This window comes from Bubalus bubalis, chromosome 11 (assembly GCF_019923935.1).
Source record: "Bubalus bubalis isolate 160015118507 breed Murrah chromosome 11, NDDB_SH_1, whole genome shotgun sequence".
Lineage (NCBI taxonomy): Eukaryota > Metazoa > Chordata > Mammalia > Artiodactyla > Bovidae > Bubalus > Bubalus bubalis.
This window is the reverse complement of record NC_059167.1, coordinates 35,495,465-35,520,627: the sequence shown is the minus strand read 5'-3', so window position 1 is coordinate 35,520,627 and position 25,163 is coordinate 35,495,465. Positions and strand designations below refer to the sequence as shown.

At 40.1% G+C, this 25,163-nt stretch overlaps 1 protein-coding gene across 2 annotated transcripts in view; it reads right to left on the bottom strand.

The window, feature by feature from the left end:
• Positions 1 to 25,163, bottom strand: part of ATG14 (autophagy related 14) — a 40,982-nt gene that overhangs the window by 6,704 nt on the left and 9,115 nt on the right. For both annotated transcript variants that reach the window (XM_006068140.4, XM_044924945.2), the window contains exons 2-9: positions 22,176 to 22,238; positions 17,192 to 17,234; positions 14,892 to 14,973; positions 9,651 to 9,888; positions 6,590 to 6,819; positions 4,983 to 5,100; positions 3,445 to 3,535; positions 3,278 to 3,363 (exon numbers count right to left, since the gene is read on the bottom strand). In XM_006068140.4, coding sequence (XP_006068202.2) covers positions 3,278 to 3,363; positions 3,445 to 3,535; positions 4,983 to 5,100; positions 6,590 to 6,819; positions 9,651 to 9,888; positions 14,892 to 14,973; positions 17,192 to 17,234; positions 22,176 to 22,238 — 951 coding nt within the window. The remainder of the gene's footprint in view (positions 1 to 3,277; positions 3,364 to 3,444; positions 3,536 to 4,982; positions 5,101 to 6,589; positions 6,820 to 9,650; positions 9,889 to 14,891; positions 14,974 to 17,191; positions 17,235 to 22,175; positions 22,239 to 25,163) is intronic.

Genomic DNA, 25,163 nt, shown 5'->3' with positions numbered 1-25,163 from the left:
AGTTTTTGTGTATGTATGTATGTATGTGTGTATTTATGAAGATAAGAGACACAGAGAAACGGCACAGATGATAAAGCAAACACGGCAAAATACAAACAAAGGTGAATCTGGGTAAAGGGCCTAAGTATTTTTGTCCTATTTTTATTGTATTGCTATTTTTCTGTAAATTTATTTCAAAGTTTATTTTGGGCTCAGGATGGGATCCTCAGTTCAGCTCGTCTTAATGGAAGCAGACAGAACCCAGGTTCTTGCAACAACCTCTCTAAAGTCTTAATTCCAACTGAGGCAGGTGGGAAGGGGGCCCTGACTCGTGGAGCTTACTTCCCGCCCTCTGGCTCACAGACGCGCATGTGTACTCCTGGCAGACCGAGCCCTCAAGACGGAGGGCAGCCCAAAGAAAACGTCATACCCACCAAGGACATCTGCCCTAAAAGACAGGTGTTCGTTTTCCAGCAACACTGGGTATCATCAAGCCTTTCCATTTTTGCTACACTTGTGACTGAAAACTACTGACAGAAAGCTATTCAGAATAGTAATTCTTTACTCTTGATTGAGGCGGAAGATTTTTTCATTTGAATATTACTTGCACTTCTGTGTAAAATTTCCGCCTAAATCCTTTGTCTATTTTTCCACTAGGTCTGTCTGTCTTTTACTGATCTGAAAGATTTCTTTAGTCTAGATTTTAATCTGCTGCCTATTATAAAGGTTACAAAACACACCTGTTGCTTGTCTTTTCACTTTGTTTATGGTGTCTTTTACCAGAGACATTTAGTTTTGACACAGTAAAATGTGTACTCCTTTCCTTTATGGTTTTTGGGTCTTGTGGGTTGCTTGGGAATTCCCTCCCCACACTGTCTTTCCTCCTAGTTCCTTTATAGGTTGTTTTGTTTTTTAAAATAAAGTAATAAGGTCTTTTATATCATCTGGAATTTATTTTTACATATGGAATGCAGTATGATTCCAACTTTTCCCCCACAGAAATACCCACCTGGCCCACCACCATTGAGCTGCTATTGTTATCTGATTCGACATGCCACCCTATCATCTATGATGTTCCTACACACACACACACACACACACGCACACACGCGCGTGCCTGTTTCTGGACTCTTTGTTCTCTTCCTCTAAGTGCTCCACCTATCTGCATGCTGAGAGCAGGGAATAAAGGTTTTAATTACCTTCATACTATGTTTTAAAGGAGCCAAGCCCATCCCTTGTTCTTTTTTCAAAATTTCTTTTCAGATTGAGCTTCTAGCTGAGCTTGGGAAATCAACTTAAGTTACATGAAATATCTGTTGAAATTTCCGATCAGGTTTCCTTTGGGGCAGAAATGGCATTCTTAGCATACTGAGCCTTCCCACCCTAGAAAATGCTAAGGGCCTTCACAGCCTCGGGCTTACTTTTATTCAGTCCAATACCTCATACAGTGCCTGGAAGACATTCTGGAAATATATGTTGAATCATTTTTTAAGTTTCATATTTTCTTTATATAGGTTTGCAAGTATTTGGTAAGGATTATTCTTAGATAATTTATATTTTTTGTTGCCACAACAGAAAGGACCTTTTATCCATTACATTTTCTAATTAGTTGCTGTTGGCATATAAGAAAGCAATTGCTCTTTGTACGGTGAACTTGTATCTAGCCACTGCTGAGCAATCAATTCCAACAGTTTCTTAGTTCTCCTGGATAACCAGTTTGATAATCATACTATCTACGTTGTCACCTTCTTCCCAATATAAACACATCTTCTTTGTAAAAATGTTTTGCCTTGGCCAGGCCTCCAGAGCAGTAACACAGCAGTGATAGTAGGCATTCTTGGCCTTTTCTGACTATAAAGGGAAGACTCTATTAAATATTTACCAACGTAACATGTAAGTATACTAGTTTTTGATGTAGTAAATATCCTTTATTAATAACCTATTTTAAAATTTTTAATAGTTTTCCTTTAATTATTAATGAGAACTGAATTTTATTCATTGCCTTTTTCTCACCTATCACGTCAATCTTACACAGGTCAAGCAGTTGGCCCACTGTCCATATATGTTGGCCCAATAAATATCAGCTGTTATTATCAAAGCTAAGTTTCCTCATGTGGAATCCTTTACAAATGATGTACAGAGAAGAAGGCAGCGAACTCACAAAAATAGGCATCAACCACTAAAAACGGGATGGCTACCTTAACAGGTTCCTGTGGCCTGTGAACTAATGCATGGGATTTGGGGTGAGGCAAATAACCTCCCTATAAAAGGATGTAGAATTCTAGGTGTAGGTGCAGTTCCCTGGAGAGATTTCACAGCTTTCTCCAGAAGGCTCTATGTCCCAGAAAAGTTAAACACTGTTTTAGGTGGGGGGAAAGTTGAGAAGACACACAAGACAAGGCTAAGAGCAGATGACCAAGATTAGGCTCGCTGCAGTTGGAGGGAGCCAGGCACCCTGGTCAGTGGAGGGGTCTCCCCTAGAGCCGTTGTTCCAGTATCGAAGAAAATGAATTATGGGGGAGGGAGTCCCAAGGAACTTTCCCACCTTTTATTTTCTTTTGTTCTCTTTCAAAAATTCAAATACATTAACCAAGTCATATCTGCAGAAATATACAGACCAACTTTTCAGAGCAAGGGAAAAAGATAAGCACCCAGAGAAGGGGTGCATGGATGGTCCCAAAGATAAGTCTCATCTATGTTGTGCTTCTGTGGGCTTAGAGACTAGAAAGATCCCACAGACCAGTCCTGATTGGTCATTTTGGTGAACTTACTCCTCTTTTTAGGATAGTGGGGTTTCAAACTAGTTCATTTCATAAACTTTCTAATACCCTTTATCTCCAGCAAATGGCAGCCAGATGGACTCAGCGACAAAAAGGAAACAGGGAAGGATTATCATGATGGGAAAGAATGAACAGGCACAAAAGAAAATGCGTAAGAATCGGGGGAGACACTAGGCCGAGCTAAGGAAGAAACAGAAGCGGATTCAAAGAATCAGCCTCTGGTCTTCAGAGACAGAACAAGAAGTCCCCACTCCAGGAACATATGGCTTCTATTCTGCTGTAGGTGTTAAAAATGGTTGCCATTTATTTCCTCTAAGAAAAGATTATGTAAGGACCACAAGGGATCAAACCCGACTAACCCTTGTTTCCTTCTATACAAGACTGTGTTATCTTTGTCCCATCTAGAGGGTTTGGGGCTAGGGATCAGGCCCCTGCACCCTGCTCACAGGTACAGCAACTCTACTTACAAGTCATCACAATAACACCACTTAGAGAAAAGCAACAAACACCCTTCTTACCTGCCTAAGTGTTCAGAGTTCGGACTGACCAGGTACATTAGATTCCTGAGTGTATGCAGTGGCTGTAATTGATCTAAGTTTACATGCTAGAAAAAGCAAAAAAAAAGAATATTAATATTTCAACCATGTAACAAATTAAAATTGAGCTCACAGTGTATTTTCCATACCTGGGAAAAGCACAGGTAAAGAATATTTGCATTCAGTTTCTTCACTGCTCGAGTAAATTTCTGTCTGCTGAGGTTTTCTCCACAAAATTCACTGCAAAACAAATGGACAATCTGTAAAGTCGTGATCCCTGAAGAAATTCTGTTAAAATGTTCATTTTAAAGAGTATGCTTTACACTACAGTTAGAACAAGACACACCCCAAGTCCTTTGCCTCATAATAAACTGCACTTATCAGAAACTTTCTAGGAATGAGCTGCTGCTCTCCCAGAGAGCAACTTCACTGCATCCAGAAATTACACATGCACGTACCCTGTGACCAAGCAGCCCCTACTTCGAAAACTTACTCTGCACAAGTATCTGCACACTAATGAAACAACGAATGGACAGGATTATTCTCTGAGGTATGAGCAGGGGAGACAGCGGATTGCTAAGATTTTGGCACATTTGTACAAAGGAAAACTTTGCAACTATCCATGTCAGGTGGAGTGACTGCTCAAGCCAACAGTGGCTCTACAAGGTCCCCACGGGATCCGCAGACTTGGGTCCCCACTGCCTCATTCTCTCCCTCTCCCCAGGCTCTGCACCTGCCCTTCTCGCCCTTCTTGCCCAGGGATTCCCATGGCCTGCTCCCGGCCTCCTCCAGGCTCCCACAGGATCCATACCCACCCTCTTGGATGTGGTAAACCCTTCCTTGCCCCACATTCCTGCTCTTTCACCTGCTCTAATGTTCTCCCCAACCCTCATCACCAACTGACACAACGTTCATTTACTATGTGTCTCCCTTTTAAAATTAAGTACCGAATGGGCAGAGATTATATTCTCATCACCAGTGTACCCCTCCAGTGCCTGGAACAGTGCCGAGCACACAGCAGGTGCTCAAAAAAATCTTCATAAACAAAAACAAATTTAAAAAGCAAGGCGTAAAACACCTTAGTTTAGCACAATACCTTTTGTGTTTAAAGGGAGGTGGTGGTGGTGGTGGTGGTAATAACATACATTAACATTTACTTGAAATGCAAGGATAACCGCTGGGAGGTAGGAAGGTCTTAGTAGGAACTGGGTGGACTATAAACCTTTACAATTAAATAAAAAAGTGTTACAATTTACTCAGTTCTTACACATAAGCATGTCCTCTGCATATCCTGGTCTTTGCTTAAATTACCTTTTCCTATGAGAGAATTCTGTGGTCTTTTCAAACATGTCACGTGCAATTGTAAGATAATGACACAAATTTGCACATTGGGCTTATTAAGTATTTCATGGTCAGATCTTTTCTCTCGAGTAAATCCTTCAATTCTTTTTTTTTTTTTTCTTTCCTGGCCATACATGAGGCATGTGGGATCTGATCAGGGATCTAACCCATGCCCCCTGCAGTGGAAGTGCAGAATCTTAACCACTGGACCACCTGCAAAGTCCCAATACTACTTAAATTCTTGCCCTTCCCAAACTCCCCTCCCATTATTTAATTAGAATAAAGAATACAATAGGAACAGGAGAGAGCTGTGATAAAGATGACACCACTGCTTTCAATTACTTGCCTGTTGCACAGCTTTTTGGGAAGATTTATGTCGAGTATATGAGACAAAATGTTGACCAGCTGAGTCGCGTAGCACAATGCAGCGCTGATCGTGTAAGCAGGGTTATTATGCTCCATGTCTAAAAAGTAGACAAACAACAGCCATACACAAAAAACTTCAATTTCAACAAAAACATTAAAGAACCTAGATTTCTGGGATGTGTGGTTTTATCAATACATTACTGACGGATAAACTTTACTCTTTACTAATAAAAAGTTCATGGCCAGATATTAATACTTCATTATTTATGATTTTTGATGAGTGGAATATAACTTAAGCAAATGGGTCTAACCAGACCCAGCATAAATGAAATTGAAATCTGAACCGTTTGGATAACACATTATTTATGCAATTAATGACCAACTTAAAAGTCACCTCCTCAGAGAAGCCTCCCCTGACTACCCTACAGAGAAATAGTTCCTTCCTCTGTAGCCCCACCCCATGAAGTCGCTGGTTCTGCCTACAGCCCACACTCAGTTGTGATGCCTTTCACCATTAGTTGCTTCCTTTCCTCTCCACAGAGAGGTAAAGGGCTGGTCAGGGATCTAACCCATGCCTTGGTGACAGCGCCTTGTATCACCAGCAGCGTGCATAACAGAAAGCACTCATTAAATACTTGCTGGATAACTAAATGCATCATCTTTCTCCACCAAAGAGAAGCTACTGGCATTTTAAAGGGTTTTTCTACTGGGGTATTTCAATCTCCACTTAGGACTGGTAGAAAAAAAAAAAAGTTATATACAAAGTTAGAAGCTATAAAAATGGGACCCAACAGGCTAAATACACTTCTTTAAATAGTGAGATCTTTTTATATAAGTAACTACTACTACTACTACTACTACTAAGTCACTTCAGTCGTGTCCAACTCTGTGCGACCCCACAGACGGCAGCCCACCAGGCTCCCCAATCCCTGGGATTCTCAGGCAAGAACACTGGAGTGGGTTGCCATTTCCTTCTCCAATGCATGAAAGTGAAAAGTGAAAGTGAAGTCACTCAGTCGTGTCCGACCCTTAGCGACCCCATAGACTGCAGCCTACCAGGCTCCTCCACCCATGGGATTTTCCAGGCAAGAGTACTGGAGTGGGGTGCCATTGCCTTCTCCGATGTAAGTAACACTTGACCCCAAAAGGTGAAATATCTAAAAAAATACTGAAAAAAATATATATGTTTTCAGTCCATTCATCGATTAACAAAATGTGGCATAGCCACACAGAGGAGTATTATTCAGCCATAAAAGGAATGAAATGTATATGCCACAATGTAGATGAACTTTGAAAACCGTACACTATGTGAAAAAAGCCTGACACAAAAGGCCACATGTTGCATGATCCCATTTCTATGAAACAAACAGAAAGCATCCATAAAGACAGAAAGCAGGAGTGACTGATTCGAGCCCCCGAGTTTTTGTCTGGGATGAAAAATGTGCTTTTGATCTTGACAAAGGTGATGGCTGCACAGCACTGTGAATGTACTAGTCCCGCTCACTGACTCTGTAACTGTTCACTTTGTTACATCACTTTCACCTCAAAAAAATTTATAAAAGTTTCGAACACTATCTTGCTTCTCACCAGGCCCCTGCGTGGTTTTCTTCTCTTCCACCCAGTTGTAGTAGGCCGAGTAGTCCCCGTTGTTGGGAAGGCTGATCCAAGGCCCCGTGATGCTAATGCTGGTATCCCCGTTGTGATCATCACAGACCCATCGCCCCGAGAGGTAAGTCGTCCTCCGCGCTTCCGCGAGTTTGCTCACGGTGCTGGAGGTCATGGCGCTGTCACTCTCTGAAGACACGTCGGCAGGATCTCTACAAACCAAAGATCACACGGATATAAAGGCACTGGGTTTTAAACTGTGCAGTTACTTGTCAGGTACACGGAACACTGGCATGATGCATGAAAGGACAGGGATTTAATTGGAAAATACAGAGATCAGCAAGTCCTTGCAGAGGTGAAGGACAACGCAGCCGTGGCAGAGCAGCTCACAGCATGTGGGCACGATGGCACCATGAACAAGGCCGTCAAGTGTTAGGTTCTCAAACTATGTGATTTCAAAACCCCCTCATGTGCTTAAAAAATTCTGAGGGCTCCAAAGAGCTTTTGTGTATGATGTTAGATCTATTAATACTTACTGTATTAAAAATCTGAGAAATTTTTAAATTATTAACTCACTCAAAAATAATAAACCCCTTTACATATCAGTAGCATGTTTTTATGAATGAAAAACTGTATTTTTCAAAACAGGAAAATTCACGAAGAGTGACATTATTTGCTGACTAGCTGAGCTACAAAGCACAGCACAGCACTGATGATGACTTTTGAAAATCTCTTTAAAACCCAAGTCTTTCTGCTGTTCTTTCAAGGGGAGAAAGTGTCCCATGGAAAAAAAAAAACTAGTTTCACCAGCGACTCACTCAAGGGCCTTTCCTTCAGCCCCTGGTAGCTTTCAGCATGCAGCAAACATGCTTTCTACAGACTTCCCACCACACTGCACAGCAGTCTAAGGACGGGCATGCAGCACTCAAGACTTAGTTTAAATAAAATGAATAATTTCTACTGCTTCATCAATAGTGTTCTTGATGTGTAACTGGCTGGTCTTTTGCACTGCAAAGCAATCCAATGACTATTAGCACAGTTTGGTGTCACTGCCTTGAAAGCTGTCAAGGCGACAGAGGTTTTCCCACCACGGCATTTGAGCCACCAGTACAAATGTCAACAGAGTGAAAAGGGAAAATAAAGTGTTATGAAAATAGTTTTGAAATAGTTATGAAAATAGTTTTGACTGCACAGATGCCCTGAAAAGGCCTCAGTGACCCAGAGAGGTTCACAGACTACACTTGAGCGCTGCTGGCCTAAAGTGTGGCAGTGGAATGAGAAGGCCCGGCAGGTACTGTGCAGGTGGCGAGAGAACACAGGGTGTCTGGGGAGCAGAGAGGTCAGCGTAGGTGCGTGCAGGAGGCCCGAGGGAAGTGCCAGAAAATGGTGCTGAAAGAAGAGGTGGGAGATGCCCAGACAAGGCAGGGCCTACTGTGCTGCTCTGGGTCTAGAATGCATCCCCGGGGCTGCCGGCTCTCAATTCCTCTTCCTCTGCACCAGATGCACGTAAACCCACTCCTCCTGGTGGCCCTGCACAGGGCAGGTCAGCACAGGACTCCGTGGCCAGTTCTAAGCTGGCCCTCTACTTCCTCCTTCCTCCACTCAAGGAAGATTGAGAAGAAATGTGAAGGAACAAGGTAGCTTATCATAGGGATAACTTCAACACTACTAGCTTAAAAAAAAAAAAGAATGATATACAGCAATTTACACTAACATAAAAGATTTAAACAGCATAAGTACAGAAGAGAAAGTTTTTCTCTTTGAGTCTTAGTATCCTAAAATCTGGAACAGTATCCTAGTCTTGTTGACCATGTGTTCTAACACGGGTATTTTGGCTCATACGTAATTAAAAAAATCTAGACTGTAATTTGGCATAATGCTTCTGTTTGTCAGCTTTTTCCCCCTCAAAGACCTGGCCAGCTGTCTTTACACCAATTTTTGGAAAAATCCGACTTTTCCCCACTGACTCAAAATACCACCTCAGGGTCTATTTCTGAGCCCTAAATTCTTCTTTATTTTGAATCTGCCTTTTTATCTCTGTATTTGCTAACCATCACTAGTGAAAAATGACTTGTTAAGCGTCAGAGTAGGCTGTCAAGTCAGAAGCACAATCAGACCTTCAGGCTTTGAGGAAGCTCCCTCTGGCAACAGGTGAAAGGCCAGACTGAAGTGGAGGCAGTGAATTCTAAGTCCTGGGGAGCAAGACTCCAGCGCCAGGAAAAGGTGCCAGAAAGTGGAGACAACTGGAAGAGAAGGAAAACCCTCAAGGGCAAGAGCCCGATGGTTCATCAGAAAACAAACGCAACTCCTCATTGGAAGTTTCCAAATCTGTGTGATCAGCAGCAGCATCTGGGGAAGTTTAAGAAACAAAGCATTCCGAGATGGACAGGAAGGCTGGAGCCCAGTCCTCTGGGACCTGTTTTCTCCTGAAGTTCCTGAGTGACTCTGATGTTCAGCCGCTGGGAATCCCCATCCTGTCTGTCCCACTGGCTCTTGAGGGTGTCTGGGCACTATGGCCTGAGACTCAACCTAGCTGATCCTGAGCTAGACGGGAGGGTTACCAGGAAAAGGTGGAGTCAGCATGTCTCGCCCACCAAGTAAGAGACCCAGGGGCTTTTTCTTCCATCTTAGCTCATGATTTCTCTGTGAAGTAGGCGTTTATTATCCCCATCTCACAGACAAGGAAATAAGACATGAAGGCGCAAGAACTTGCCTAACAGCGTGTGACTAATGAGCAGCCTGACTGGCCCTGCAGCCACATCAGATGGTTCCGGATGAAGCGTGTGAGCCCGGCCCTGCTCCGGAAGCTCTAAGAGTCCATAAGCCTGGGCTTCACCTCTCCCAGGGCACCGCCCTCCCCCGGCTGCCTCCCCAACTTCGTGCAGTGTTTACTAGTGTTTACTGTTTGCTGAAGCAGATAAGACTTAAGTTTCATCACCAGGAAAACCCAGAATGAGGCCCAATAAATGTGCTGACGTGCTTGAAAGACACTTGATCTTTGGAAATTGGGTTTCCCTAGAGTTGAAGGACTCGCTTACTGTACCTCACACCAGTCTTTACTTCCTCGATGGGAAAAATGACAGACGTGAGCTCTAATATGTGAGACCGCCGAAGATCTGCCAGACGCTCGTAATGACTTCTTAAGTCCGTGTTTTTTTTCTCTACCAGGTCACCAAGTTTGCGATTATGCCTCTGGATCTTCTCCTTCTTTTCCTGGTGCCGTTGTGCTCGAGTATAAAGTTTCTGATTCTTTTCCTTGGTTTTGAGGAGGCCTTCGGCATCTAAAATAAACAAGTCACACCCAACAATAAGCTCTGGAAACAGTTCCTGGCTACTGCATGCTACCACTTCCCCACCATGGCTCCAAAGCATTATAAATGTCTTCCTGAATTATGTCTAAATTGAAAGCAAAACCTCAACAACATTAATGAGATGATGTTCACCAAGTATGGAGACCAAGAGTTTAGTTCAAGGAGGTATTACACACAGAGCAAAGGGGACCACCACTAAAATGATTCTGAGTCTCCATTTGTAATCCACATTAGTAAGCATCACTCAAGACTATCAAGTTCAGGAAGGTGGATTGTGTTTGAAGTTTAGCACACAAAGCACCTGACTTTCTTAAAATAAACACTGAAGAATAGGCATGTTGGGCAGACAAAATATCTAAGTTTGAAAAACTCACTGGAGACCTGATTTTCCTTAGGAAACTATCGAGTGTGCCTTGGGCTCCATTCAGAGAACCCAAGGACAACCTCACGGCCGGTGGTCATGCAACAAAGAAACAGACCACCACTCTGAAAAGTCACAGTGGGGAGCAGCACCCCCAGCACGGTGGGAGTACCCACCATACACTAGCATTTTAACCACTGCAAGGGCCACCAGAGCTTGGCCACACAACCAAGAAATCAGACACTCATCCTGCCCAGTATGTGTCCTTTTCATGAAGGTCCTAGGGCTTCCCAGGTGACACAGTGGTAAAAGTATCCCTGCCAATGCAGGAGATGCAAGAGACGCGGGTTCGATCCCAAGGTTGGGAAGATCCCCTGGAGGAGGAAATGTCAACCCACTACAGTATTCTTGTCTGGAGAATCCCATGGACAGAGGAGCCTGGCAGGCTATAGTCCATGGGGTCGCAGAATCAGACAAGACTGAGGACGCATGAAACTGAACCTAGGTTATTTCACTGCAGGCATAAAGCTTCTTTTATATATATACACACACATATTTTTTTTTCTTCTCTGATTCATCTCTTCACCATTCCTGATCAATATGAATGTCCCGAAGGTTAAGTCTATGGTCCTTTCACACACTTTCCAGTAAGTTCAATCATTTTCATGATCTCTACTGAGTTCGTTACAAGTACTCAAATATATCTGTCAATATCTAGCCATGGCCTGAGCCATATGGTGGTTAGATTTTTTAAACGACATTTTCCAATGTAATACCAGGACCCCTTGAAGGTGACAGGAAATCATCACAGACACCCAACCTGCACTAGCGCACTCAGGTTGAGTCACTCTTCTCTCCATGTCATCTTCCCTGTCTGTAATCTACTCTTGCTATTTTGCCAAATAACAGACCAACTCAACTCTGAAATTTCAAATGCAATCCAATTTCCCTATCTATGCCATATTATCATGCAATCATAACATGTTAAATCAAAAGATTCTGGAGAAATATTCATCAGGAGCTACAGTTTGTAATTGGTATTTTAACAATAAGATTCTGGTTTTTTTTTTTGTTGTTTTTTTTTTAAAAACACACACACAACAGGCTATTTCTTGGGCAGCAAACTCAATCTAATCTATAAACTTGAGCTTCTAGAATCCATTAACTGCCTTGAAATTGTTTGCAAAATTTTCTGAGTCTAGTGTAGATGGTGGCAAACAGCTTATGAACCTGGCAGGTCATCAGAGTAGAGCTACTACTCAAAGTGTGAGCCATGGATCTGGCCCAAACCTTTACCAAACAAAACAAGTACAGAAGTAGAGAGCAAATTTAGAAAAAAAAAAACATATTTTGACAAGGCTATGTGATATTACCCTGGCATCCAAGTGTGCAATCACTTTTCTAGTAATTTTATTGTATTTTACAGAAGTATTGATGTTGGTTTATGACACATTAGAAATGAAAGACAAAAAAATGGTCTTTTACTACAGACAGGTTATGAACCATTGACCCCAGTCCCCATGAATGAGATTTTCATTTTGTAAGTTCAAGGCAGGGCCCAGATTCTCTCTAGATTTTAAAAAATGGTTATCAGGTGACACCAATCATCTGCTAGGGATGGAAATCACAGCTATAGAGTCCACTAGTGGAGAACCATATCCCTTGTTAATATTTTCCATGGTTGTTGCTTTCAGTATTTTGGGGCTTTGTTGTTGTTCAGTCACCAAGTTGTGTCCAATTCTTTTCCACCCTATGACCTGCAGCATGCCAGGCTCCTCGGTCCTCCACTATCTCCTGGAGTTTGTTTAAATTCATGTCCATCAAATCAGTGATGCTACCTAACCATCTCATCCTCTGCTGCTTCCTTATCCTTTTTCCTTCAATCTTTCCCAGCATTAGGGTCTTTTCCAATGAGCCAGCTCTTTGCATCAAGTGGTCAAAGTATTGGAGTTTCAGCTTCAGCATCAGTCCTTCTAATGAATATTCAGGGTTGATTTCCTGTAGGATTAACTGGTTTGATCTCCTTGCAGTCCAAGAACTCTCGAGAGTCTTCTCCAGCACCACAATTTGAAAGCATCAATTCTTTGGTGCTCAGCTTTCTTTATGACCCAACTCTCACATCTGTATATTACTACTGGGAAACCCATAGCTTTGACCAGATGGACCTTTAGCAACAAAGTGGTATCTCTGCTCTTTAATATGCTGTCTAGGTTTCTCATAGCCTTTCTTCCAAGAAGCAAGCATCTTCTAATTTCATGGCTGCAAACACCATCTGCAGTGATTTTGGAGCCGAAAAAAATTAAGTCTGACACTGTTCTACTTTTTCCCTATCTATTTGCCATGAAGTGATGGGACCAGATGCCATGATGTTAGTTTTTTGAATGTTGAGTCTTAAGCCAGCTTTTTCACTTTCCTCTTTCACCCTCATCAAGAGGCTCTTTAGTTTCTCTTCACTTTCTGCCATAAGGGTGGTATCATCTGCAAAGGCAATGGCACCCCACTCCAGTACTCTTGCTTGGAAAATCCCATGGACCGAGGAGCCTGGTAGGCTGCAATCCATGGGGTCACTAAGAGTCAGACACGACTGAGCGAATTCACTTTCACTTTTCACTTTCATGCATTGGAAAAGGAAATGGCAGCCCACTCCAGTGTTCTTGCCTGGAGAATCGCAGGGACGGGGGAGCCTGGTGGGCTGCCGTCTATGGGGTCGCACAGAGTCCGACACGACTGAAGTGACTTAGCATAGCATAGCATCTGCATATCTGAGATTGTTGGTATTTTTCCTGGCAATCTTGATTCCAGCTTGTGATTCATCCAGCCTGGCATTTCGCATGATATACTCTGCATAGAACTTAAATAAGCAGAGTGATAATATACAGCCTTGTCATATTCATTCCACAATTCTGAATCAGTCAGTTTGTTCCATGTCCAGTTCTAACTGTTGCTTCTTGTCCCGCATACAAGTTTCTCAGGAGACAGACAAGGTGGTCTGGTATTCCCATCTCTTTAAGAATTTCCCACAGTTTGTTGTGATCCACACAGTCAAAGGTTTAACATAGTCAACGAAGGAGAAGTAGATGTTTTTCCATAGACAGAGGAGCCTGGCAGCTACAGTCCACAGGGTTACAAAGAGACAACTTAGTGACTAAACTAAAAGGATACTTGGGATAGGAGCCTATTAAAAGGAGCTGATCAAAGTTTTAAACTTATTCATCAGAGAAACACACAAACTCAGTCAATTCAGCAATTTCAGGAGGTTCACAGAGGCCTGGTGGCAAACTCCTACTGTGAACATCCAGGGAGGAGGGGAAAGTGGGTGAACCCATGGTAAGTAATGAGTTCCCTACACTGCTGCTGACCCAGAGCCTTTGGAGGGTGCAAGCCAAACTCGGCACAGGAGGGGCGGGCTGTAGTTCTGAGACCTCTTCACCAGGCTGCCCTGTTTCTGTAGTTTATTAATCCTGTGAAACTCCACACAAGCACTTTAATAGGACAAGTTTTCAAAGGAAGCTTTTATACTATTGCCTACCACTATAAAATACTTGCTTCTGAAAGCAATGAGTAGACAAGAAAGGGACTTACAAAGGTATGACAGCAATCCATTTTAAACTTTAAACAATGATCTTCAGAAATACATGAACTACTTCTTTTTCTTTTTTCTAAAATTTATCTTTGGCTTTGCCACATGACATGTGGGATCTTAGTGCCCTGATCAGGGACTGAACCCCCGCCCCCTACACTGGAAGCTCAGTGTCTAAACCACTGGACCACCAGGGACGTCCCAGCATGCACTATGTCTAAGGACACAAGATTTCTAAGAGGATGCTCTTAAAATCTGGCAACCACCTGTGATAAAATATGAAGTACACAAACGTAATGCAAAATTAATACAAATTAAAATATGTATAAGACTCACTGATGGAGAAAAAGTCAGTATTTGCTTCTGGTGTGAACTAATAATTATACTTGATTACCAAGACTGACTCTGAGCTTCCTATTGGCTAAGGGAAATGGGACACATACAGTGCTCAACTTTTTAAGCTAAGTAGTTTATAAATGGCACCCCACTCCAGTACTCTTGGCCTGGAGAATCCCATGGGCGGAGGAGCCTGGTGGGCTGCAGTCCATGGGGTTGTTAAGAGTCGAACACGACTGAGCGACTTCACTTTCACTTTTCACTTTCACACATTGGAGAAGGAAATGGCACCCCACTCCAGTACTCTTGCCTAGAGAATCCCAGGGATGGGGGAGTCTGGTGGGCTGCCGTCTATGGGATTGCACAGAGTCGGACACGACTGAAGCGACTTAGCAGCAGCAGCAGCAGCAGCAGTTTATAAAGGTTATTACATTTGCACATGTGCTTATGTATATATGCACACATTTGTAAATATACATAACACAGATACATGTTTTATATACATATATTTGAAATATATGTATATATAAATTCCTTATACAAATGTTTTACAAAGAGTAAAAGGCAACCAGTTAACTTTTCCAGGTTGCTATTGCCTCTACCACCCCTCCCCTTTACTTTCCCTGGTTGATCAATCCCATGAAGTTACACATGAGTCCTTTATCACGGCTGGAGAGAGGTGGGAAAATTACTTACTCTTCTTCATCTCTTCATTTCCTTTACATATAGTTTGTTTCAGCTGTTCAATTCTCATCTTGCAGGACATTATTTTCCATCTCTTAAAAAAGGTATGAAACAAATATCACAAATATTGGTCTCTTACAATTAATATGATTATCTACTAGGGACACTACTTATCCTGAGGTGTATCTTAGAAAATGCAATGAAGAAAAGTCCAGTATAATTATATTTATTACAGCTTTTGTAACTAGTGGTTCAGGACAGAAGCTGCTAGGCAATTAAGAGAGAATGAGAAATAGTTCTTTTCTGTGTTAGTAAGTACAGAGAAAAAAGTTGACGCATATTATCTCAACCTGTCCTATCCAATACAGAGCTACTGTATGTGGGTCCTATGTGGCTATCTGAAAGTCAATGAGATTACACAAAATTTAAAAAGAAAATCTGGGTTTTACTCCCACTACCCACATGTCAGGTGGTACATGTCAACACCACCTATGGCTAATGCCTACCATATTGGGCAGTGTAGACAGAACATTTGTATCATCAGAGAGTTCTATGGATGCACTGCTCTAAATTCTCAGTGCTGGTTACTGAGAAGACTATCAGCTGTACTATCTCACTGATACAATAAGCAAATATTACTTACAGAGTAATAAAATACTGCAACAGAGCAGAATTCCTTTTTTTTTTTTAAGTGTACAACTCACGTAAGATTTCTGGAAAAGCCCTGAAAAAATTTTATGAAACATGAAACTTCCTTTTTCCCTTACCAAGATTTAGGTACGGCTTCCCCAAAGAGAATAAAGGATAAGTAAAAATCTGACATACTAGTTGGTTTTTATAAAGTATGATTTATCTATTCCATGATGTCTCCATAATTGGGGAGTCCGAAAGCTTACAACAACATTCAAATGTTTATAATGTTTAACACCTGTCTAAGCAGTGTGATGGTACAAGATACAGAATACATTATAGGACTGTTCAGTGGGGAAAATGCTCCCCTCTCCAAAGCAGCGTGACAGACATCTGAGAACAGATTCACAGGAACCGTGATCAATTTAGGAATAAACTGGCAATGAGATGTTTTCACTTTTAGAAGATATTAGTCTTTAAGAACCAAGATTTTAAGTTTTTGATAGAAAAACTAGAAAACATAGAAAGGAACTTAGAAAAACTGGGATGAGATTCTTTATAGTCTTTTATAACTTTTTTCCATACAACATAATTTAATAATAGAACATTTAGAACATAAGCAAAATTCACTTATATCACATCTCTAAGTATTTAAAAATTATGAATGATGCTTATGATAAAAAAGCAGGCATCACAAAAGAGAAGAACGAGATTGTTAGCCTGACTCCTTCCCACTATTCAGGGGTAACTGTGTATCTTTTCAGACTTTGAAGAGCATATATATTTAAAACACATACACAAATGGAATCATACTTGACCAGAGCCTACTATTTGAGGTTTTTTTTCATTAAAAAAATATACCTTGGATATCATTCCGTACCAGTGCATATAGACTGACCACATACTTTTTAACAGCTACGCAGTATCATAATTAGCTCATTCTGTTTGATGAATATTTAATTATATATTAATTTTACTAAGAACAATGCAAACAATCAGAATCTTTACCTGTAAATCTCTATATTCATGTGCACTTTCTTAGGAGGAAAACTGCTGGATGTATTTATACCACATATGCATTACAAAAGCAACAAACTACCACCAAGCTGTCCCTCAAACAAATATGCCAATATGCACTTCCACCAAGAGTGAATAAAAGTGTAATCAATCAAACTCCTTATTTTCATATGTTGTAATCATTTTGTCCTAGTTTATATTCATTTTGCCAGAGTCTTCAACAGACATAATTTTTAAACATTTATGTAGTGTATCAAATGTTTTACTTTATGGATTATAAAGGTGTGCTCACCTTCAGATTATATAAACACTCTCCCATATTTTAATATTTTAGCTTATTTTTCAATTAACCCATCTAGAAAATGTATGTTCATGAGTAATTTTTTTTTAAAAAGAGCATCTAACTGTTCTTGTATATTTCTGTCAGCATCAGACCTCATAATTATTCATTATTATGAGGTTGTTCCATAATTAACTGCCAATATCCTGTTTTTGGTATCTAAATGAAATATGTGAGAAGCCTGCACTAGAAATACATTCACAGAGAACTACCAAAAAATGATCACAAATAAATTTAAGTTCAAAATCATTTTTTAAGTTCTGCCAATTTAAAAACATCTAACCTCAAGTTTAAAGAATATTATTTAAATACTTCTTATTCTTACCAATTGATCTGTCATCCATTTTCCTTCCATAGCTTTTAATACTCTGTTTGGAGAAGAGATAAAGGAAATAAGCTCTTAAAATAATAAAATTGGTAAAGCTCAAAAATGCAAAATCAACAACTTTTTAAAATAAGGTCTTACATTTCATCCCAAAACAATGAATTTCACCTTTTTCTCAAGCGCACATGGAACCTTCTCCAGGATAGATCACATCCTGGGCCATAAAGCTAGCCTTGGTAAATTCAAAAACATAGAAATCATTCCAAGCATCTTTTCTGGCCACAATGCAGTAAGATTAGATCTCAATTACAGGAGAAAAACTATTAAAAATTCCAACATATGGAGGCTGAACAACACGCTGCTGAATAACCAACAAATCACAGAAGAAATCAAAAAAGAAATCAAAATTTGCATAGAAACGAATGAAAATGAAAACACAACAACCCAAAACCTGTGGGACATGGTAAAAGCAGTCCTAAGGGGAAAGTTCATAGCAATACAGGCACACCTCAAGAAACAAGAAAAAAGTCAAATAAATAACCTAACTCTACACCTAAAGCAACTAGAAAAGGAAGAAATGAAGAACCCCAGGGTTAGTAGAAGGAAAGAAATCTTAAAACTTAGAGCAGAAATAAATGCAAAAGAAACAAAAGAGACCATAGCAAAAATCAACAAAACCAAAAGCTGGTTTTCTGAAAGGATAAATAAAATTGACAAACCATTAGCCAGACTCATTAAGAAACAAAGGGAGAAAAATCAAATCAATAAAATTAGAAATGAAAATGGAGAGATCACAACAGACAACACAGAAATACAAAGGATCATAAGAGAGTACTATCAACAATTATATGCCAATAAAATGGACAACGTGGAAGAAATGGACAAATTCTTAGAAAAGTACAACTTTCCAAAACTCGATCAGGAAGAAATAGAAAATCTTCACAGACCTATCACAAGCACAGAAGTTGAAACTGTAATCAAAAATCTTCCAGCAAACAAAAGCCCAGGTCCAGATGGTTTCACAGCTGAATTCTACCAAAAATTTAGAGAAGAGCTAACACCTATCCTGCTCAAACTCTTCCAGAAAATTGCAGAGGATGGTAAACTTCCAAACTCATTCTATGAGGCCACCATCACCCTAATACCAAAACCTGACACAGATCCCACAAAAAAAGAAAACTACAGGCCAATATCACTGATGAACATAGATGCAAAAATCCTTAACAAAATTCTAGCAATCAGAATCCAACAACACATTAAAAAAATCATACACCATGACCAAGTGGGCTTTATCCCAGGGATGCAAGGATTCTTCAATATCCGCAAATCAATGTAATACACCACATTAACAAATTGAAAAATAAAAACCATATGATTATCTCAATAGATGCAGAGAAAGCCTTTGACAAAATTCAACATCCATTTATGATCAAAACTCTCCAGAAAGCAGGAATAGAAGGAATATACCTCAACATAATAAAAGCTATATATGACAAACCCACAGCAAACATTATCCTCAATGGTGAAAAATTGAAAGCATTTCCTCTAAAGTCAGGAACAAGACAAGGGTGCCCACTTTCACCATTACTATTCAACATAGTTTTGGAAGTTTTGGCCACAGCAATCAGAGCAGAAAAAGAAATAAAAGGAATCCAAATTGGAAAAGAAGAAGTAAAGCTCTCACTGTTTGCAGATGACATGATCCTCTACATAGAAAACCCTAAAGACTCCACCAGAAAATTACTAGAACTAATCAATAACTATAGTAAAGTTGCAGGATATAAAATCAACACACAGAAAACACTTGCATTCCTATACACTAATAATGAGAAAACAGAAAGAGAAATTAAGGAAACCATTCCATTCACCATTGCAATGGAAAGAATAAAATACTTAGGAATATATCTACCTAAAGAACTAAAGACCTATATATAGAAAACTATAAAACACTGGTGAAAGAAATCAAAGAGGACACTAACAGATGGAGAAATATACCATGCTCATGGATTGGAAGAATCAATATAGTGAAAATGAGTATACTACCCAAAGCAATCTATAGATTCAATGCAATCCCTATCAAGCTACCAACAGCATTCTTCACAGAGCTAGAACAAATAATTTCACAATTTGTATGGAAATACAAAAAACCTCGAATAGCCAAAGCGATCTTGAGAAAGAAGAATGGAACTGGAGGAATCAACCTACCTGACTTCAGGCTCTACTACAAAGCCACAGTTATCAAGACAGTATGGTACTGGCACAAAGACAGAAATATAGATCAATGGAACAAAATAGAAAGCCCAGAGATAAATCCACGCACATATGGACACCTTATCTTTGACAAAGGAGGCAAGAATATACAATGGATTAAAGACAATCTCTTTAACAAGTGGTACTGGGAAATCTGGTCAACCACTTGTAAAAGAATGAAACTAGAACACTTTCTAACACCATACACAAAAATAAACTCAAAATGGATTAAAGATCTAAACGTAAGACCAGAAACTATAAAACTCCTAGAGGAGAACATAGGCAAAACACTCTCTGACATACATCACAGCAGGATCCTCTATGACCCACCTCCCAGAATATTGGAAATAAAAGCAAAAATAAACAAATGGGACCTAATTAACCTTAAAAGCTTCTGCACAACAAAAGAAACTATAAGCAAGGTGAAAAGACAGCCTTCAGAATGGGAGAAAATAATAGCAAATGAAGCACCTGACAAACAACTAATCTCAAAAATATACAAGCAACTCCTACAGCTCAATTCCAGAAAAATAAATGACCCAATCAAAAAGTGGGCCAAAGAACTAAACAGACATTTCTCCAAAGAAGACATACAGATGGCTAACAAACACATGAAAAGATGCTCAACATCACTCATTATCAGAGAAATGCAAATCAAAACCACTATGAGGTACCATTTCACACCAGTCAGAATGGCTGTGATCCAAAAGTCTACAAGCAATAAATGCTGGAGAGGGTGTGGAGAAAAGGGAACCCTCTTACACTGTTGGTGGGAATGCAAACTAGTACAGCCACTATGGAGAACAGTGTGGAGATTCCTTAAAAAACTGGAAATAGAACTGCCTTATGATCCAGCAATCCCACTGTTGGGCATACACACTGAGGAAACCAGAAGGGAAAGAGACACGTGTACCCCAATGTTCATCGCAGCACTGTTTATAATAGCCAGGACATGGAAGCAACCTAGATGTCCATCAGCAGATGAATGGATAAGAAAACTGTGGTACATATACACAATGGAGTATTACTCAGCCATTACAAAGAATACATTTGAATCAGTTCTAATGAGGTGGATGAAACTGGAGCCTATTATACAGAGTGAAGTAAGCCAGAAAGAAAAACACCAATACAGTATACTAACGCATATATATGGAATTTAGAAAGATGGTAACAATAACCCTGTGTATGAGACAGCAAAAGAGACACTGATGTATAGAACAGTCATTTATGGACTCTGTGAGAGAGGGAGAGGGTGGGAAGATTTGGGAGAATGGCATTGAAACATGTAAAATATCATGTATGAAACGAGTTGCCAGTCCAGGTTCGATGCACGACACTGGATGCTTGGGGCTGGTGCACTGGGACGACCCAGAGGGATGGAATGCGGAGGGAGGAGGGAGGAGGGTTCAGGATGGGGAACACATGTATACCTGTGGCGGATTCATTTTGATATTTGGCAAAACTAATACAATTATGTAAAGTTTAAAAATAAAATAAAATAAAATAAGGTCTTAGAAAACTCTGGATATTCCAAAGTGGGGTATAAGTATTTAAAAATGTTTTCCAAATCCCCTACTTTCTGCAATTCTTTTCCTCACCTGCTTCCTTTTGCACTTTTAGTATGGCACTTTTGTATTTGTGTAAATGCAATAAACTTCCATAACAGCCATCGCCTTTGCTCTCCATCATAATCAATCATTTCCATCAGTCGTAAGTAATAATAACGAGACCCTGATGTTGGAAAAGATTGAAGGCAAGAGGAGAAGGGGGTGACAGAGGATGAAATGGTCGGATGGCATCACCGACTCAATGCACATGAGTCTGAGCAAACTCTGGGAGATAATTAGGGCAGAGAAGCCTGGTGAGCTGTAGTCTATGGGGTCACAAACAGTTGAACACAACTTAGCAATCCAACAACAACATAAGATAATTCATGATCCAAAATGCTATCATCCGTTCCCCCACTTAAAAATGGCACAAGTCAGTGTAGGCTAAAATTTGTACTATAGAATGAAGTGTTCTATAGGAAAAAAGTTAAGTTTCTATGTTAGAGTAAGTCAGAGAAATGACCAAGTAAAATAAATCCAAGCAGGTTTCTCTAATGCAGGGCATCTCTGAAGAGTTAATCTGCTCATAAATGTGTTAATCACGTCTGGGGTCTGGATGGAGAACAGTGACTGGACCAATTTGGGACAAAAGGTTCTACAGGACAATTTTTGTCAGGGGTGCTTGTTAATACTCAGATTTCTGGGCCTCCCCTCAGACCTACTGAATCAGAATATCTGAGGATAGACTCCAAGAATCTACATTTTTAACCAGAACATCAAGTTAATTTAATCTTATGTAGATGATCTAGAGACCACACTTTCCAAAACCTTCATACAGAAGAATAAAGACAAAGAGAAGCGACAAGGTCCTACATGAGGCACCACCACTCGAGCAATATGCTTTCTGTACTGGACCCATTTACCAGGGTCAGCTCTCCGATTCACCCATTCAGTCACTGTGCCTGCTGTTAACCAGGCACCATGTTTGATCCCGCTGTTTTCCAGAAACCCGATTTTTCCAAAATCGCTTATTTTGCTTTCTCCCAGATACAGTGCTCTTCACATGTTGAGATCTGTATCCTAAATTCAATAAATTAGCAACCCACATATCTGCGTACCACAGCACTGAAATAAACCATGTGGTGACCAGATAACCCCACAAATTAGAAAGCAAAATGAAAACTCACTCTTTTTGAAATTCTTCTTGCTTGCTCTTAAGCTGGCTTAACCTTTCCTTCTTGTCTATAAACCTGTAAGAAAAAAATGCAGCATTTTATTTAAATGTTCATTTTTTTTCCAGTCAAATGAGATAACGTAAATTCCTGAGAGCCAATCATTTCTGCAGACTCATCCAGAAATGTCACTGTCCAAACATATCTTCTCGATGGGATGCACGTGGCTGCCTACCATTTTACTTAAAACTAGGTTCATATTCTCAGCTTTAAAACTCTTTCATGGATTTATAAAATATGTCTATAGGTTTCTTCATGCCTAGGTTAAATTATCTTCCAAAACAGGCAAATCAGAGCACTAAAGTGAGTTTGAATCCAAGGAAACTGAGGCCCCCATTATAAATAATCATCATTATTAAACTTAACTGAACTCTGCTCTCATCTATAAATTGGTGCCTCAGTTCAGTTCAGTCGCTCAGTCGTCTCCAACTCTGCGACCCCATGGACTGCAGCACGCCAGGCCTCCCTGTCCATCACTAACTCCTGGAGTTTGCTCAAACTCATGTTCACTGAGTCCGTGATGCCATCCAACCATCTTATCCTCTGTCATTCCCTTGTCCTCCCACCTTCAATCTTTCCCAGCATCAGGGTCTTTTCACATGAGTCAGTTCTTCACATCAGGTGGCCAGACTACTGGAGTTTCAGCTTCAGCATCAGTCCTTCCAATGAATATTTAGGAATGATTTCCTTTAGGATTGACTGGTTGGATCTCCCTGCTGTTCAAGGGACTCTCAAGAGTCTTCTCCAACACCACAGTTCAAAAGCCATCAGTTCTTTGGTGCTCAGCTTTCTTTATAGTCCAACTGTCACATTCATACGTGACTACTGGAAAAACCAGAGCTTCGACTAGATGGACCTTTGTTGGCAAAGTAATGTCCAATTTTTTCTCACTAAATTTACTGCTAGGCATTACGGCTAGCAAGTCACTATTATTAATAAAGTTAAGGAAAGAATATCACATCACAGATCATTTTTTATATTTGTCAGTGTTCTACCCTTATTTTTATTTTCTTCCTGCTACCTTATTGGGGATTTAGTTTGTTTTTTACTTTTTGGAGTGTAAGGTAAAAATTTCAATCATCAAAATTTAAGCCTCTCCTTAAGTTACAAATTTCCACGAAAGTATTGCTTAAGCTAAACCCTTAACATTTTTGAAATGCTGTATTTTATCATTTAGTTTGAAATTTCTAATTTTCCATAAAATTCCCTCTGATCAAGAATTTATTCATAAGTGTATCACTCAACTTCCAGATATACCAGCTTTTTAGGTAACTTACTGTTATTTTTCTACTTTAACTCTGACGTGGTCCCAGAATACATGAGATTTCAATCTTGTAATTTGAGACTGTCTTATGGCCTTGCATATGATGCGCTCGCCTCGGTGAAAGTTCCATGTGCACTTGAAAGAATGTATATTTTATAGTTCCTGAGTACAGAGTTCTATAAGCATTAACCAGCTGAAGGTGGCAAGCAGTGGTAGTCAAATCTTCTAGATTTGTGCTGTTCAACACAGCAGCCATCAGGCATATGTGGCTACTGAGTACCTAAAATGTGACCATAATGGCCCTAAAAATCTCTTCCTTAAAATAATAGTAAAATAATCTCTTCCTTAAAATAAGAAAAATTTTTAAAAATGCATGAGTAATAACACGCAACAGACTGGTTCAAATTGGGAAAGGAGTACATCAAAGCTGTATATAGTCACCCTGCTTATTTAACCTATGTGCAGAGTACATCATGCGAAATGCCAGACTGGATGAAGCACAAGCTGGAATCAAGGTTGGTGGGAGAAATATCAATAACCTCAGATATGCAGATGACACCACCCTTATGGCAGAAAATGAAGAAGAATTAAAGATGAAAGTGAAAGAGGAGAGTGAAAAAGTTGGCTTAAAACTCAACATTCAAAAAACTAAGATCATGGCATCTGGTCCCATCACTTCATGGCAAATAGATGGGGAAACAATGAAAACAGTGACAGACTATCTTTTTGGGGGGCTCCAAAATCACTGCAGATGGTGACTGCAGTCATGAAATTAAAAGATGCTTGCTCCTTAGATGGAAAGCTATTACCAACCTGGACAGCATATTAAAAAGCAGAGAGATTATTACTATGCCATCAAAGGTCCATCTAGTCAAAGCTATGGTTTCTCCAGTAGTCATGTACGGATGTGAGAATTGGATCATAAAGAAAGCTGAGTGCCAAAGAATTGATGCTTTTGACCTGTGGTGTTAGAGAAGACTCTTGAGAGTCCCTTGGACTGCAAGGAGATCAAACCAGTTCTAAAGGAAATCAGTCCTGAATATTTATTGGAAGAACTGATTTTGAAGCTGAAGTTCCAATACTTTGGCCACAGGATACAAAGAACTGACTCATTAGAAAAGACCCTGATGCTGGGAAAGACTGAAGGCAGAAGGAGAAGGGGACGATAGAGGATGAGATGGCTGGATGGCATTACCGACTTGATGGACATCAGTTTGAGCAAGCTCCAGGAGTTGGTGATGGACAGGGAAGCCTGGCGTGCTACAGTCCATGGCTCACAAAGAGTCAGACAAGACTGAGCGACTGAACTGAACTGAATATCATGCAATGATTTTCAATTGAGCTAACAGTGGCTTATTAACTGCTTTCAAAGAAATAAAGGTAATGTTACCCACCATGGTAACATGGTATGGAGTCCAGAATTAGGCTTTTGGCTATCTCCTGATTTCCCAGTCTAAATGAAAACAATTCAACAGAATCGTAACATAAAACCAGAACCATAACAGCCCTAAAAATCTCTTCCTTGAAATAATCCAGACACAGAAGTCTAACACACTATTTTTATAATCCCACATCTGAAATATCCCCAGATATCTACTTCTAAATGGAAGGGATAAAATGCCCTAATTATGACTCTGCCATTTCATAGTCACTGAAAATGTACCACATATATTAAACAA